The sequence below is a fragment of the Anser anser genome, assembly GCF_964211835.1.
Source record: "Anser anser genome assembly, chromosome: Z".
NCBI classification, from domain to species: domain Eukaryota; kingdom Metazoa; phylum Chordata; class Aves; order Anseriformes; family Anatidae; genus Anser; species Anser anser.
Genome location: NC_139723.1, coordinates 57,866,034 through 57,883,321, shown reverse-complemented (window position 1 = coordinate 57,883,321; position 17,288 = coordinate 57,866,034). Strand labels below are relative to the sequence as shown.

At 36.0% G+C, this 17,288-nt stretch overlaps 1 protein-coding gene across 6 annotated transcripts in view; it reads left to right on the top strand.

The window, feature by feature from the left end:
• Positions 1 to 17,288, top strand: part of JAK2 (Janus kinase 2) — a 93,024-nt gene that overhangs the window by 50,168 nt on the left and 25,568 nt on the right. For all 6 annotated transcript variants that reach the window (XM_083819240.1, XM_083819245.1, XM_083819243.1 and 3 more), the window contains 8 exons: positions 5,110 to 5,233; positions 6,025 to 6,142; positions 6,645 to 6,790; positions 8,058 to 8,379; positions 10,444 to 10,563; positions 13,168 to 13,325; positions 14,747 to 14,858; positions 16,451 to 16,637. In XM_083819240.1, coding sequence (XP_083675366.1) covers positions 5,110 to 5,233; positions 6,025 to 6,142; positions 6,645 to 6,790; positions 8,058 to 8,379; positions 10,444 to 10,563; positions 13,168 to 13,325; positions 14,747 to 14,858; positions 16,451 to 16,637 — 1,287 coding nt within the window. The remainder of the gene's footprint in view (positions 1 to 5,109; positions 5,234 to 6,024; positions 6,143 to 6,644; positions 6,791 to 8,057; positions 8,380 to 10,443; positions 10,564 to 13,167; positions 13,326 to 14,746; positions 14,859 to 16,450; positions 16,638 to 17,288) is intronic.

Here is a 17,288-nt window from a genome sequence, read left to right as displayed (position 1 = left end):
GAATTAAAGTTAAAAAGTGAGGATATTTATGTTACAGTAGGCAAGTAAGTTTGTAAATCACAGTTTAAATAGCTTAATAGTTACAACTATAAGCAAAGCATTGCTTTAGCATTAGCCAAATACATCTTTGTTCCTAAAAACTTAATAATAATAAATTACTAGTGAAGTATGCAGAGATAGGACCTTTGGAATGTAACTGTAATTTTTATATAGTGTACTAAAAAATGTTTTGGCAAAATCAGCCAAGGAACATAATTTTTTGTTCAGCTTACTGCATTTCTGCTGTGTCTTGTTTCCCCAATGTATATGAACCCTCAGTTTCTATAGGGCATATCTCACTTTATCATCTTCCTGATAGGGCTTTTTTCTGATTTATTTTTTCCCCTTCTGTTAGGATCATTAAACCCCAAAGTTTTAACTTCTTAATGCATCTAAAATCCCAAGAGGGAACCAATTAGACAGTCATGACTGGGTTGCTGGGTTACAGACAGCTAGCAGTTACCAAAAGACTTTGAGTTTGTTGGCTTCTGTGTGTTTTATGTAGTTGTCTTGAACTTCCACCCAGGAGCCTTTTAGTCGTTTCCATCTGATTTGCAAATTGATTGGAAGCTCCATGGTTCTGGTAGGCAACCACAGTTTGTAAGGGAAGAAAGCTATAAGATAGCAGAGAATTTTTAACCTTATCAAAGTAAAAACGCAACATTACAAAACATTTAGTGTGACTAAACACTGACAGTATCTGTAATCAAATGTTTTCAAGGAAGCTACTTGTATTTGTGATGGGATGATCGTGGCGATCTGTCTTACCTCCTTAGGTAATGGTATTTTCTTTGCTTGTATTGTTCAGAGGATATTCCTTATTAGTAGGTGGAAAATTTTAAGCAGATTTACCCTTAACATATTAAATTTCCAGAATTCATATGGCCATAGAGGAAAACAAGGAAGCTGAGAGCACTGTGTTTTCACATACCTTAAAGTTATCATTGACCATATCTGCCCATTGGTTGTGTTTTTTAGGTAGCCTTTCCCAACACTTTTTTTTTTTTTAAATATAGTGAGAAAATACAGTAGTTGAAACTCCAGATGATTCTTACAATCACAGAATGGCTTGGGTTGGAAGAGACTTTAAAGATCACCCAGTTCCAACCCACCTGCCATGGACAGGGACACCTTCCACCAGACCAGGTTGCCCAAAGCCCCATCGAACCTGGCCTTGAACACCTTCAGGGATGGGGCATCCACAGCTTCTCTGGGCAACCTGTGCCACTGCCTCATCACCCTCATTCTTCTGTTTCTGGCAAGAAAGGAAACAAGTTCTTTGATTGATTAACTATTGAGAAAACATTTTGTTGATGGGATAACAACACTGAATGGTACGTCAAAGTTTGATAAGTGTCCAGATTGTATAAAAAATAAGAGTAAGATTCTATTTTTAGGTAAGAAAAGCCAAGGAATTTTCCATGTAAGACTCTGTAAGTTTGAGATAGTTTACTTGACCGTTGTGTGTGAGAACAGACTAATGTTTGTATTGGGCTTTGAAAATAGCATTATTTTTTAATGATACTCTGCATGCAACTAATGTGAGACATATACAGACAGAAGCTTTATTAATATGCTTGACACTGTCAGAAGACACTTTTGGCTGTGGACTAAGTGTGTTGTCCACATTGTATGGTGGTGTCATGGCTTTTTATGATTTACAGCTTTTTTTTTTCTTTTTCTTCCCATTGCAGGGAGAAATTACCAAATGAGATCGTGCTGTGTGGGGGAAAAAGTACCTTATGCCAACAAAGGAGGTGTATAACTAATATGTATTTCACTACTCCTTTGGCTGTTTCAGTGTAAATGCAGTAGCATGACCAATGTGGATGTGGAGGTCTAAAAGCACAAAGACGAAAGGAAGGAGCTCTATGTAAATCATTGTGGGATTTTTTTTTGGGTTGAGGCAGATGTTTAAGGAATAAAACTGTGTTACTGCCTTTCATGATGCTACTTGACAAACCGTATAGAGTGAGGAGGCATTTTTATTTAGCCTTATCTACTAAATGAAGTGCTTTGCCAAGAGACAATCCTGTTTTTGCCTTTGCAGTAGTCCAGGAAATCTCTTTAATAGCCCTTGCTGGACATGCAAAACAGGGAACAATTCTGATTTATTATGTCTACTGAGTCATTGTTGCTTCTCCTAACTATTCATTGTTTGATTTGTTAACATGATTAGTGCAGTGCAGAAATCCAGGGGAGGTTTTTAGTACCTCTGGTGAATGACCTTTTCTGATTTTACTTGTATTGAAAACATATTTCTCAGAAATGTTCTCTATTGTTTACTTGTCTAGGCTTCATCAGAAGTGTGTTGACACCCCACCTCCCTCCAACCCCTTTTGGTTTTCGTTGTTTCTGGAGAAAACACTTATAGGCTGCAGTTATTAGGTGCTTGAAAAGTCCCTGCAATTAATACTGCTGGTAAAATTTACGTGAAAAGGGAGTTTCTGACCACTCAGTTTTCATCATCCCCGTATGGACAATTTTCAAGACCTTAATAAGGGGATTTTCTCTATATGTATAACAATTGAACTTCTTCAAGTGTGGCAATATTTTGGCACTGATGCATAATTCTTAAGGAGGAAAACAAAAGTGGTGGGTGGGAGGGGATTAAGACAATTAACACCTTTTCTTGAAAAACGCGTGAACTGTATGTCATTAGGCAGCGGTAGTGAAAGCTGCTGGTTTCCGTCTGGAATTATAGATGCTAAAGTATAATAAATGGTTGAGTGCACAATTTAGTTTTCCTGCATAGGAGGGAATTGAAGAGGATTTTTTTTGTTATTTTGTTAATACATTTCTGCTTTGTAGAAGGAGTTCCAAAGTCCTGTTCCTTACTTACGAAAACAGTTAGTTTCTTTTGAGAATGGCAGCGATGTGATCATGAGTTGAAACGCATGATTGAAATGCACTCGTGGGTGTTTTGTTGTTTTTTTAATTATTATTTATTTTTTGTCCCTAATTTATTTGATGAAATATAGCACCTTAACATTTGAATTTAAAAATTACATGTTTTTTTTCTTGTTCAGTGTGCTTATATGGGATTTTAATAGTTTGATAATATATTATGTCACTAATATTTTAATATATTAGTGAGACTAAGTAAATATTCATCACTTTCCTGAGTGGTATCTGGCTAGAATCCTGAAATAGGTTGGTGATTCACATGCATTGTACCGTAGTTGTTCTGAGATTATTTGGGGTGCAGGCACCAGACAGCCTCAGAACTGCTAAGGCAGTTACTGTTGCTTTAGAGACAACTGATCTGTCATGTAATCTGGCTGATCCCATTTCACACGCTGAGCGAGGACCACATTTTGTTGCATAGGATAGATGTATTCTTAACTCCATAAAATGTAGTTAGTTTGGTATTTCTCAAATCTCAGATGGATCTAATATTTCTTACTGCACTAAATTTGCAGCATCCTGATTTACAGCCAACCTTTCAATTACTAATCCGTTCGAGGTTATTGCTGTGGGGTTTTTGTTTAGTTTTGGTTTCTCTTTGATTACTTTACATAATTCTTTCCATTTCTTTACTTTCCTGTAAGTCTATGACTCCTTTTCTCTGAAAGTCATGTGTCAGGACCTGCAGTTCTGGCATGTTTTGGTGAGTTGTAGTTTAAACAAGTGTCGGATGATTAACCTGTAGACTTCAACAGCTTAATCTGACAGCTGCACAATAGGGGTCTTGTTCTAAACCCTGTTGCTGGCTCCCTGCAGAGACATACCCCCGTTTTGTAACAAGTTTAAGCTTGCTGTTCTTCAGGAGTGAATTTCTTTTTGTTGTACAAGTTTATGTTGTTTTATATGTGGAGTCAATTAGTTGGTTCCTAACTGGTTAGTTGTCTTACAGGTGCTTTAGACGTGAGGAAAGAAATATAGGTCTGCCTCCTCTAACAGTTATATACACTTAGACGTTTTTATGAATAGGAATACGTAACGGATTTTTTTCTACTGTTTTTCTGTGTTAATTTCTGTGATTTTATTCTAAGCCTTCAGGAGAGCATTGTGAGTACTTAGCGTTTCCCCAGAATTCTTTTGTCTCTTAACATCATTTTAATTTATTCTTGTAGTCATTATCTATTCCTTCCTTTAAATATTTTTGGGTTCTTCCCCCAAAGTATATAGTTTTAACAAAAAGATAGTTTTCTTTCTTTATGACCTACTGTGACTTTCTCTCTGCAAATTTTCATCCTACTATGTGACCTGTAGACCTGTATCACCTTGTCTTCAAATTTTTTTTGTCAGTTGTTGAAGTTCTTCACTTAATGCTGTGAAGTCTCAGACAATTAACCTGTTCCCCAAATCATGCCATTGGCATTCCTTGGATGCACAGTGCTATGGCATATTACAATGCTGTAGCATCTGTCTTTTGTGTTAGACCGTACCTGCAGCTAGCAGCCCCTGAGCCAAATAATAATTCTTGTGCTACTGAAGAGTTGCTGCTCAACTGAATTACATAGTTTACATAGTTTGTGATCAAGTAAGATTCTTTCTCAGTTCTCATTAAAATAGGTGGTGTTGTTTTTGTTTTGTTTTGGCAGAGGGAGGAGGGTATTTTCCAGTTTTGTGTATGTTTGGTTTTGTTCTTAATTGAGTTTCTAAAACGTGGAAGTCAGGTTGTTGTTCTAGTCATGATGGCTTCTAATTTTTCATCAGTCTAAAATAATGAAATCAATACCTACATCTGTTTTTAGACAAGGTAAGGAAAAAGTTAATGTACTGTTGTTGGCTGTTACTTCTTAATTGAAATGAGAGGCTAAGAACACATTGTATTAAATACCATACAGATAAAGCCCTGTAATTAAACCAAATATGGGATAACAAGTGAATTCAGTCATCAGTCAGAGAACATGAAGGAAGAATGAGAAAATAAACCAGCAAAAATGCTGCAGGTTTTGGGGTCATCATTGCAACATTGCTGACAGTGGTAGAGTAGTGCAGTGAACAGTTGGAGAACATGTGCCTACCTGTTACTTTTAACCTGCAAGTTATTTTTTCAGAATAAAGTTGATTCTCTATGGAAACAATTTCTTATAAATGTATGCTTCCCTGTTCTGTGTTTAGGTATCATGCCAGTGTATCATAACATGTTTGCACTCATGAGTGAAACAGAGAGAATTTGGTATCCCCCAAATCACATCTTCCATGTAGATGAAGCAACCAGACTCATCCTGCTGTACCGGATAAGGTAATTTAAAGCAAACATTATGCAGTTTTCGTGCTAATACAAAATTATGTGAGAAAACACAATCAATAAGGTGTTTACTTGAACCATAATTTCTCTCAGAAGTTACAGACAGATTGTGGGTGAGATTTTGGATAGATAAAAGAATAAAAATTGATTGAGTAGGCCTAAATGACTTATTTTGTCAGTTGCCTACATATCATACATATGCCATTTCAGGTTGAAGAAAGAAACGATTATGTATGAAATTTATCAAAAGTTAAAATAATATTTTTCTTAATAATAAAACAGCTCATCTCTTCCATGCTTGCCCATTTAGAGTAAGTAGGAGTTCTGAAATTCAGAATAATTGTGTAGACAGGAGGATGTATGCAACAGAACCACTTCTGTTTGATCTGATTTTTGAATGTGGAATTTTAAAGCTAGAGTCACAGTTTTCCTTAAGGAAAAGACTTTTATTTCTTTTATTCAATTTATTGCATAATGTAGCCTGAGTGTTTCTTTAGGAATTGTCTCAAAGGAAACTGGAAGAGTAACACAAGATTCTGTGTATTCTTACTAGTGAAGATAAATTTGAAGATCTCTTCATTCTTACCAGTTCAGCTTCTCACCCTGCTTAAATGTTGTACTACACATCAAGAACTGGATCCAAAGCCTTCTGTTCACTTGGTTGGCTTCATATTGGTCCTCCAAAACAGTCAGCACTAACTATTACATATCTATGAATGGAATAATGTCTTTGTGTTGGTAAAAAGTATCTTTTTATTGATATTTGCTTAAATGTTTCCTAATAGGTTTTATTTTCCCCACTGGTATTGCAATGGCACAAGCAGAGCATATCGGTATGGCATTATTCGGGGTGCAGAAAGCCCTGTTCTTGATGATCTTGTCATGTCTTACCTATTTGCACAGGTATGATTTGCTTGATTTTTTTTTTTAATGCAGATTAGTAAAAGTTGATAGTATTTTCTCCCTTTCACATCTTCTGATAGTAGCTATGCAAGCTCTTTTGACAGCTTGAAGCTTACTTTTAAAGATGGAAATGAAAGTGTGTGTCATATTGGTTTTGGAAAGGTGAAGCTCAAATGGCACTTGTAGGGAGCGCAGTGAGATTGTGCAGCTCCATTCTGCTGACACTACTAGGTGGAACTCTTTCAGTGTGACTTTTCATTTTGGACTGATACAGTGTGGAATAACATCTCCCACATATAGACATTGTCAAGATTTGAAAATGAAATATTTTGAGAACAGTTTTTAAGTGTGACGGTACCTGATATCCGATATGAATGTATGCAATCTTCTGGGAAAAAAAGATTCATTCAGAAGAGTACTGTCTTAAAAAAAAAAAAAAATCTGTATTGTTAAACAGCATGGCTACAATTTTAAAGAGATTTCTTGCATCTTTATTTTTTAGTGGCGAGATGATTTTTTGAATGGATGGATACAGATGCCTGTTACTCATGAAACACAGGAAGAATGCCTTGGAATGGCCGTTCTGGATATGATGAGAGTGGCAAAAGAAAGGGACCAAACCCCACTGGCTATTTACAACTCGGTCAGGTAACTCCATACTTCATAACTGTGTCACACCTGGTATCTAAAGACAATAATTTTACTTACTAGCATCTGTGTGGGGATATTCAACTATTGAGAATTGATTTAGTCTAGCATAATGATTCCATAAATTTACTTTACAATGATAATTATGGAATCGTTATTGATTTCTACTGAAATCAATAGAAAGCTTGTATCACAGTAGCCATTCTTTATGTTTTTCCATACATGGATTTTGTGTGCCTCAGATCAGGGTCAACTTCAAAGTTAGATGATGTTATTCTGGGCCTCATCCTTCAAAGTTCTAAAAATGTCCAGGGATGGAGATTGTACCATATCTCTGGGTAGCTTTGACCTGTACATCACCCTCACTGAAGAGGATTTTAATGTTACCTCATCAGTCTCCCCTCTGTGATATTGTTTGTACATTGCCTCTTGTCCTTTTACTGTGCATGTCTGAGAAGGGTCTAATTCAGTCTTTTCCATAACTTGTTAGTTGGAGACAATTACTAGAACACCCTGTTCGAGCCTTTTCTCCACACTGAACAAATCAAGCTCTCTTAGATCTTTTTGTTTTTATCAAGCTCCTAACTATCTGTAGCAGCTCTCTGCTAAACTTCCTTCAGTTTAGCAGTTCACTTCAATTTATCAACATAACCAGTTTCCACTCCAGCTGAGTTAAATTCTCTCCCTACTTGGTACTAATTGCTCAATGTTTGTCTTTTCATGAAAACTAACAGAAAGAGTTAAATAGAATGAGATAGACTTGGTCAAACTACTCCTTTGCCCTGTAATAGAATATGGACTGTGAAATAGGAAGCTTAAGTAGGAACCAGCCATAGTGTTGTATTCTACCACATGTATTTTCAGCAAGGAAATCTGGCCTCTGTCTATGAAATATCCCCTTTACAATTTCTGAGCTAAACAAGGAAACTCTGTAAGTTGGACTTTTCTCCTGCTACCTTGCCTCAAACTTCAGTAATGACTAAAGCAGGCATGTCTGGATTAATGGAAAATAATGCATTATTTAATATATGTTGAAACTAAGCTGAAGGGGGAGAAAAGGAAAATGAAAGAAGAGATGGGGCTGTATTTGAAAGAATGTACTACAGACTGAAGAAAGGATCTTTTTGCCCTAGAGTTTAAAAAGCAAGTCTTAATATTTAGTGGAGAAGATATTTTCATGTTGTCTTGTTTAACACCGAAATAAATATCTTTGCTGGATTTAATGGGTAAAATCAGTAGGGTTTTTTTGCCGGTTATGTATTCGCAGCTACAAAATGTTTTTGCCTAAATGTGTGCGAGCAAAAATCCAAGACTACCACATTTTGACCCGAAAGAGGATAAGATACAGGTTCCGCAAATTTATACAACAGTTTGGCCAATGCAAAGCTACTGCCAGAAACTTGAAACTTAAGTATCTCATAAATCTGGAAACCCTTCAGTCCGCCTTCTATTCAGAAGTTTTTGAAGTAAAAGAACCTGGTGGAGATCCTTCTGGAGAGGAAAGTTTTGCAACTATTGTAATAACTGGAAACGGTGGAATTCAGTGCTCAAGAGGAAAACTGAAAGACTGTGAGACCCTGGCAGAGCAGGTAATTGCTTTGGGTATATCCACTTTATTATTTTAATAATTGTGCAGTTTATAACATGACAGACTGATAAGCTTGTGTTAGAATTAGTTAGATGGAAATGCATTGTGTCCTCAAATTCTCTTTGAAATCTGGGTTCTAAGGGCTACAAAAAAAAAAAAAGAATAAATTTCCCTGTACCTCTTTATTGCTGCAGTTAGACTCCTACCAGTATCTAAGCTAGCAAATTTAAAGTGACATTTCTATGACTGCAGTCTATTTACTCTTTGTTCAGGAATTATATACTAAATGAATGAATAACTTGTGGTAACCTTATGCCATTGCATTTTTATTTATCTGTATTGTTTCTTTTGTGTATGGTTTGTCTGCATGACTATTCTTTTGTCAAATTTACCAGAACCTGGTACTAACTCACAGCTGTATATCTTGAGAATGTGGGAGTTTTCTAAAGATAAAATTAAAGGCAAAGTGAAGCAGATGTCAGTTTTCCAAAATAATTGCATCTGTTACATAGGTTGTTTTTACGCATAATGTGTAGCACTCAAGACCAAACTACAAAATAAGTGACATTTTAATGGTGTGTAATAATCTGCAAAAACGCCACCTTTTCCTAAAACATAAAAAAAAAAAAAAAAGATTACATTCCCAGATTTGCTAAGTTTCTTTTTCTTAAAATACTTGTAGATTGATGTTAGGTCCAGTTACCTCCTTCAAAGTCGTTATGTGTCAGCCCTCTATCTTTCCTAATTTGCCTGTAAGCACCAGCAATGTAGCTTCAGAGGGCAAGAGCTAATATAAATGCCATATTCCTGCAACTTCTGGTTGTAGGTGTACAGAATTTATGCATACTGTGCTGTTTGTGCATGGCAACCAAACCTTTAATCAGAATAGTGTTTAAATTGATCATTATTCGTATAGAGATTTCAGAATTATTTTTCATAATTGATAGTATTAGCATCCTCACTTATTGACAAGATGTAGGCTGACTAGGCTGACTATATTTTCATTGGTACAGACACCATTTATAAAATTGGTTGTGAAAATTCAGTAAAAGAGTGTCTGCCAGTAAATGTGATCATAACTCTTCTTTCAGCAAATGGTACTGATGAAAGTTTATTGAGATGCTGAATTGAAACAAGAATTTAATTTTTTTGAAGGTTTGAATGATATACATAGGGTAGGTTATGAGGAAATTTGTTTTGCCAGTTCACATTTCCAACAGATAAATTAATACAGCTTCAGGAACTTCAATTCATTTGAGCTGATTTATGCCTGCAGATAATCATGGCTGTAAGGCTCAGTAGAGATATTATACCTGTTTATGTATTAGGATATGCTTGCAGCCATATAAATGGGATATTCTGGTTTGAATAAAATACTTGCTTTGGAAGAATAATTTTAGATAGATACATATATCTTTATTTAAGGCAGTTACTTAGTATCTGAAGTTCCACAGAAAACAAAATAAGATATGACTTACGTGACGTACAAAAGGACCAGTCCAAGTGATATGGAATATCATAGTACCAAAAACTACCTGAACTTGACATTAAAGGAAAATGTCGTGGATTTCTCATGTGGTTAGGACAGGTTCTTCCTGAACCTTTTTACCTACTCAGAGATGACTGCGGCTGAGAGGAAAATCTTCTCTTAGACCCTTTCTCCATCCATTCTACATCCATCTCAGATAGCAGATTTTGCAGCTCGTGTCGCTGCGAATGAAGCCATGATGTTTTGGAATGTTAACAGGCTATCCAGTCAGAATGCTTAAAAAAAAAAAAAAGTGAGAGAAAAATTGTGAATTGTCACAAAATTCCACTTTACGGAGCAAATATGGATATTTCCCTTCAAAGTTACTAGATCATTGTGCATTTTTTATTGGTGCTTCTAGTGAAGGTCCTGTAAACACACGACTCCTTTCTTAAGTTTTAATAGCATGTTTATTTGACCCTCTTCATTGCTAGCTTACAAGTTTAGAGCTGTAGGAATTCTAATGCTGCAGATAGGTGTGGTTTTTTTCAGCTGAAGTTGATGTTGTTAACCTTATATAACCACCATTTATTGTAGGATTTACAAACATACTGTGATTTTCCTGATATCATTGATGTCAGCATTAAACAAGCAAGTCAAGAAGGCTCCAGTGAGAGAAGAATTGTGACCATTCACAAACAAGACAGCAAAAATCTGGTATGTACATACTTTGCCTATTTTTCTCAAATAGATGTTGCTTTGAGCAGACTGTTTGATTGCTGTAGTATTTATGGTATTATATAGCCAGTCACCGTGTTAATTAATCATGAGATAAAACTAAATGCATTTTGGCAGTATAAGCAGCCTACTACAAAATCACTCAGAAGCACAGAATCGTAGGGGCTGGAAGGGACCTCTGGAGACCATCAAGTCCATCCCTCCTGCTAAAAGCAGATTCCCTACAGTAGGTTGAGCAAGAAAGCATCCAGGGGAGTCTTGAATATCCCCAAAGAAGGAGACTCCACAATCTCTCTGAGAACCTGTTCCAGTGCTCTGTCGCCTTCACTGCAATGAAGTTCAGAAGTTAGAACACTGAAGGTCTTGTGCATGGACTGAAGTAGATGCTTACAGCTAAGGATGGTTTCTGATACACAGATAGGCTCTTTCGTTTAGAGTCTTAAACCCAAGTCTGTGTTTTTAGTTATCTAGCATACTGTTTGTATGATGTCATGGTAAGCTAGCTGCCAGTGACCAACACATTGAAAAAGACTTCAGGATGCTCTGAGGGAATGATTATACATAGAAAATAAGTATAGGCACAAAATTAACATTGTTGCTTTCACTGTTTAAAATTATATGAAGAAGGTCTTGGGAAAGAATGAGTACATGAGTGTAAAACAGAATACATGAGTGTAAAAAAGTCAGTTGTTTCAGTATGAACTCCAGCAATGCTCTTGAATCAGACTTTCCAGCAGGTGCAAGTGCTACATAATTGTTTCTTCCATGACTGGTTTATGGGTCTCCAGGACTTACGATCTCTAACTTTGTGTGTCTAGAGGGCTTCCTGCTATGTGTGTAAAAAAGCTGCGTACAGCTTATGCACTTCATTGTAAAAGTAATAATAATAATAAAATAAGAGCATTAATCATTTTTAAAAATATATTTCTAATGATTCTTTGGACAGGAAGGCATATGGTTTGTTTTATTTATGGTCAAATTGTGATTCACATTCATTTCATGTGTTAATGGCTTAGAATTAATGACCTACTAAGAATTTAAATTCTTTTCAATGTTTTTAATTGATAAAGAGAGGATATCAGTGATATATATCTATGTTGCCAGGAGTATAAAAATATTTTGGATAGGTGAAGGAGAATTCCTTAACCTTGAGCCATGAAAGTTCTCTTAAATTCTCAATAGCAATAGAGCAAGGTTCTTGACTGCATATGTTTCTGAGGATAAAAGTAACTTTCTAAAAGCTTGTCGAAAACAGCTCCTGAAGAGTAAGACAGAGTAGGAAAATGAAGTGCAGTAACTTCTGTGTTGCTTATGACTTTCCTGTGGACATTTTGCACATCAGAATTAGCCGATGTGTAAACTACGTTTTGTGATTTAGTTTTACCTGTTGTATCACTAAAATTCATTATAAAAATGTATTTCACACAGTTTTAGGATAGATGGCTCAATTAAAATCGCTGCAGTTGTAAACACGTTGTTTGTGGGGTTTTCCAATTCGGTTGAAACAACTGGAAAGGCCGTTGTTTACAGGTCCACTTTAAGATAGAATACGAAGATTCCAAGCAAGTTCTTGGCACTGGATCAAGAGCACCATCTTTTTTGTTGCTGGCTAGCAAAGAAGTTGCCGAGGACTCATGCACAGCCACTAAGTGTGTCTGTCCCCAGAGTCATGGGGAAGCTTGTGCAGCACGTACCAATAATGCTGATTCTATTTGGCTATGCTGCCGAATGAAACCTAGTTCAACTTTGCAGATAATGAAATAACACTTCTCAGCTGAAGTAAAGAGAGCCTTTAATGCTCTCATACAAGTGTCAAAAGATTAAGGAAATAGGGGTAACTAAAGGAAAATAGTTTTGTTTTATTTGTTTTTTATGTATTTGGTAGTAATAAATACGTAGTGACGGATTTAATCTTGTACTGCTCTTACCCATGAAAGTATTCTGTATAGACCTTTACCATACCCGGTTTTCCTTTGACCACGTTATTCTCCTCTCTGCTTCCCTCCATTGCACCTCTCTTCATAGTGGTCAAAGGTCAGCTTCTCTCTGTGGTCCAGCTTAAGTTACTAGATTTGGTGATGACTAGATAAATTTTCAGAAAGATACTTTTCTAGAAATTTTTCTTTACTACTCGAGTGCAGCCCCATAGATCTTTGATAAGTAGAGGCTTCCCTTTAGGAAAAAAAATATTCTGTGCTGCCAGCACAGTAGGTGTTTGCCATGCTGAACAGTATCTCCTCAGTTTTTCCTTTTCAAATGTTCTCTCTTGTCAGCAACCCTTGCTATTCAATGTATTTAGACTAAGGTTTTTTATTTGTGTGTGTTTTTGGCAGATTTGTTTTGGGTTTGAATTTTGAACGTTGAATATTGCTGACAAGTTTTGGGCACCTGGGACGTAGAACTATGTAAACAGTAGTTAAAAACATTCTGGATATATTTAATGTACACACATTTGTATCTGTTATACCATTGCCATATCCAGGAATTTTGCATTGCCTATTATGAATTTAAACTCTCATTCTCTTTCTCTCCCACTCTTTTTCTCTCTCTCTTTTTTTTTTTTCTCCCCTGGCAATTTAACAGGAGGCTGAATTTCAGTCTTTAAGAGAAGCTCTCTCCTTTGTATCGTTAATTGATGGATATTACAGGTTAACTGCAGATGCCCACCATTATCTCTGTAAAGAAGTGGCACCACCATCAGTGCTTGAAAATATCCAAAGCAACTGCCATGGACCAATTTTGTAAGCATTTTTTCAGCAGCATAACAAGTTGCTATGATTTTTGAAAGGTTAACTTTAGCTGATTGTGAACTATGATGGACATCCTGAGATGCGTATTTATTCCATTCAAGTAACATAAAATGCGTTACATTCTTGCTTTTGTTTTTCACTTTTCAGAATGCAATACCTTCTAGATATATTATTAAAAATGAAATGAAAGACTGTAGTTTTAATTTCTCCTCTTAGAATTCATTTTTTTCTTCAAATGTGACAGACAGCAAAATCATGGTGCTGATTTTTACTAAATTACAGTTATAACCAGGGCAGCAATGTATAATGTCATAGAGGATGTTATATTTTCACTGCATTTACAGTATTTGAGCAATTACAGTATTTGAGGAGTAAAGGGGAAAAAGACAAATTCAATACCATTCTCTTCAGGGTTTGAGCAAGGATTACAGTAAACTGCTAACCATGTAACTAGAAGGGTTTGTTTCATTGTCTCCTTGTTCACTTTTGCTGTACTTTTAGGGAAGAAATTAACAGCTTTATAAAATTTTTTAACAGTTCATATAATGTTGTCCTTTTTTTTTGCCGAGCCACACATGAGAACTTAAAAATATTTTATTATATAGAAAAAAATGGGTATTTGGTTTAGCCGCAGGAAGTTTGAAAAGATAAGTGCAAGATACATTCCATAAAGCTATCACTGTCCTACTCTGCTAGTACAGAATGCTTCTGGAATTCTTCCAGTGACAGTGAGAGAATAAGTGCTGTACCTTTTGGAGGAGATGAAGAAAGAGAAGAATGGAGATTTCTACAGTTCAAATCCTGTTTCTTGCACCTTGCAAACATAGACTAATGCTGTATATTGATCTTTATTTAGGGCTGTTTAGAAGGATGTGCAGTGAGCGTAGACCTTTCCAAGCCATTCTGTTCCTCATTCCCTGAGATGGATAAAAATAGTTAGCAAAGACTTGTTAGGGCGAGATTAGTTCTTGTAGTAATAAATGAAGTTTTCTTTTTCATATCCTATTTCTTGTTAGCCTTTTCCCAATTAAATTAGTCATTTTCCGTGCACACAAATACTTCTCTAATTTTAGGTTGGTTGTTAGGCAGTTTTACCACAGCTTCTTCCATGACAGAGGCCGAAAGTCATATCATAAACCTAGCAGAATACTTTTTAAGTCTGCAAAGTTTCTCATCAGGTAGATCACTGTGGTGTTTTCAGTATTAAGAATTTTTAGAATATTCCTCTATACGCAAGCAGCCCACCCTGATTATTGTAAGATAAAGGGACAAAAAGATTACCTTAAAGGAGATTCTAAAACAAAGAACTTGAATTGGCCTTATATTAGTTATCTTATAATAGCGTTCATCAGTCAATATGTAATCTTGTTTTTTGAAACTGTGCAATATTAAACACTTTCTTTCTACTATAGCATGGACTTTGCTATCAGTAAACTGAAGAAAGCGGGTAATCAGACTGGCTTCTACGTTCTTCGTTGCAGTCCTAAAGATTTTAAAAAATACTTCCTCACCTTTGCTATAGAGGTTTGTATTCTGCCATAAACAGTACTTGCAAAATGTCTATTGCATTACAACAAGGAGCATGACATGCAATAAATGATTGTGTGTCCTGTTCAAGATGTTTGTGTGATGTGTGTATTTCTTCTACTGCTAGTTGTATCAGGCCAGCTTTCAGGGTTGTGTGAGAAACATACGAAAATGCATTCATGGTAAAGAATTCACTAATGGCACATAATATACACCCTGAAGAGCAGGAGAGGGAGTTCTGGGTTTGGGACATGGCTCTTAGGACTGCTGTACTGTTGTAATTGCTTAGGTGGTGGTGTGTAGTTTTCTGGTGGTGGGTTGGTTTGGTTTTTTTTCCACCATAGTTAGACTGAGGTAGACACTGTTGATTCCTGTGGTGATCTGAGGGTGTCTGTCCTTCAGAGATTCTTCTAGGTTTGGGTCTTGTCCCCCATCCCCTGTGCTGGGCTAGTCAGATTATCTGGCAACTGTTGTATCAAGGCAGATCTCCTGTGGGATATCTGGTGTAAGCTAGAGTGGAAGCCATGCTTGAAATGCCTGCATTTCTCATGCTACTAAAGAGCCAGATGTACTTCTGCTCTATGAGATTGCGGTTAGTGATAAATACAGCACTTTAATTTTGCTGTTACATAATTACATGATCTTGTTCCAGTATTGATTTTGTGCCAAGGATGGGCTTCTTTTAATTAAATTAACAGAGCTACCTTGTGTTTGTAACTAGGGAAGGTAAAAATATATGTATTTTCCTACTTGTTTGCAGCAAGCTAGAAAATTTACTAAATACTGTCAGAAGTATGTAAATCTCTGAAAATGACAAAATAATGTTGATGCATGGATGGAGAAGTAAACAGCCCTTTTGAGACCAGTTTCAGTAAAATTGTATGGCCTGTTAGTGAAGTGTGTTTGATAGGATTTTTTTAGGCTGAGATATCACTTTGAGCATGCCTTGAGTCAAAGTCTGAGAATCAAGCCAGCCATTAACTGACCTGGTCATGTGTTTTTTTTTTTCTTGTTGTTATTTCTGGGCAAGCATTTGAGATACAGAATTTGTTGGGACATTTTTTCACAGCATTAACAGGAAGAACCATGGAAGTGCCATTAAGAGGTCCTCTTGCTTAAAAATACCTAATGGGATCTTTTCAAGATTCATCTCAGTGCATACTGAGAATTTGTACTAGGAACTAATTCCTTAGAAATGCAGTATAGACAGCAGAAAAAGCTATTGCTTCCAACATTTTTTCAATGATTTTAATTTTTTTTTAGATTACCCCTTGCAACCTTGAAAAGGTGAAGAAATTTTCATTACTAGGTCTGAAGGACCTTCCTAGGATTCTTTATCTGTTTTCTCGGCTCCATCTCTGGAGATTCAGTAATGTTTGTGCTTAGCATCAGCATACTAACTCCAGTGATGGGAGTAGAGTCTAGTTTTCTCAGAATCACTATTACCTTGTGAGAACAAAATAACAAATCATGGTAATATTTTGCTGAAGCATTCTTTCTTTAGTTAGAAAAAAGCTGTGCATTTAAATATTTTTTAAAGTACTAACTATTGATCAATTTTCTTTTTAATGGGAAAAAAATCTGTGCAGCGTGAGAATGCCACTGATTATAAACACTGCTTGATTACAAAGAATGAGAATGGGGAATATAATCTTAGTGGAACCAAGAGAAGTTTTGGTAATCTTAAGGATCTGTTGACCTGTTACCAGACAGAAACTGTCCGCTCAGACAGCATAATTTTCCAGTTCATCAAGTGCTGTCCACCAAAACCAAAAGGTAAGAGAACGTAGCTTATTTCTAAACAGGAGTGTTTTCAAGTTTTTGGTTAAAGATTTTAAAATGAAACAACAGATAAATGACTCTCAGTTATGTAGATGTATTGGCTTGTATGGGTTCTTATTATTTCACTTACTATTTGTTCGTCTTCTTGGTCAGAGTTTCCAGTCATACTGTCTGCCAAATTTTACTTCATTATGGTCTTCCAGAAGAAATTGTAGTAACTATCACAGTTTCATTATTAGAAGTAAAACTGGTTTCTTATTTGCAGTGGATTGTGTGCAAAAGCATTTCTTCTGCAATCAAGTGTTTTCAAGTCTTCAAAGGGAAAGAACTACTAAAAGTATCATTTCTCACTGTGGATAGATCCATAAGCAATAGAAACAATAATGGCATGTTTCCAGTGAATTTCTTTAACTGACTGGTGACATCTTAGCTGAATAATGCCAAGGCTGCACTGTGATTTCATCTTCTCTTTAACACTGAAAAGTAGACATGGAATACTCCCTGCCAGAGGAGTGGATGTTTCTTTAGTTTATGTTAAATGTTTTCCTTTATATTATATGGCTTTTTGAATAAATTGGTATTAGTGAGATATCTTATTTTTGTTAGATAACACCTTCTCATTAATAATCTTTCTGAAACAATATA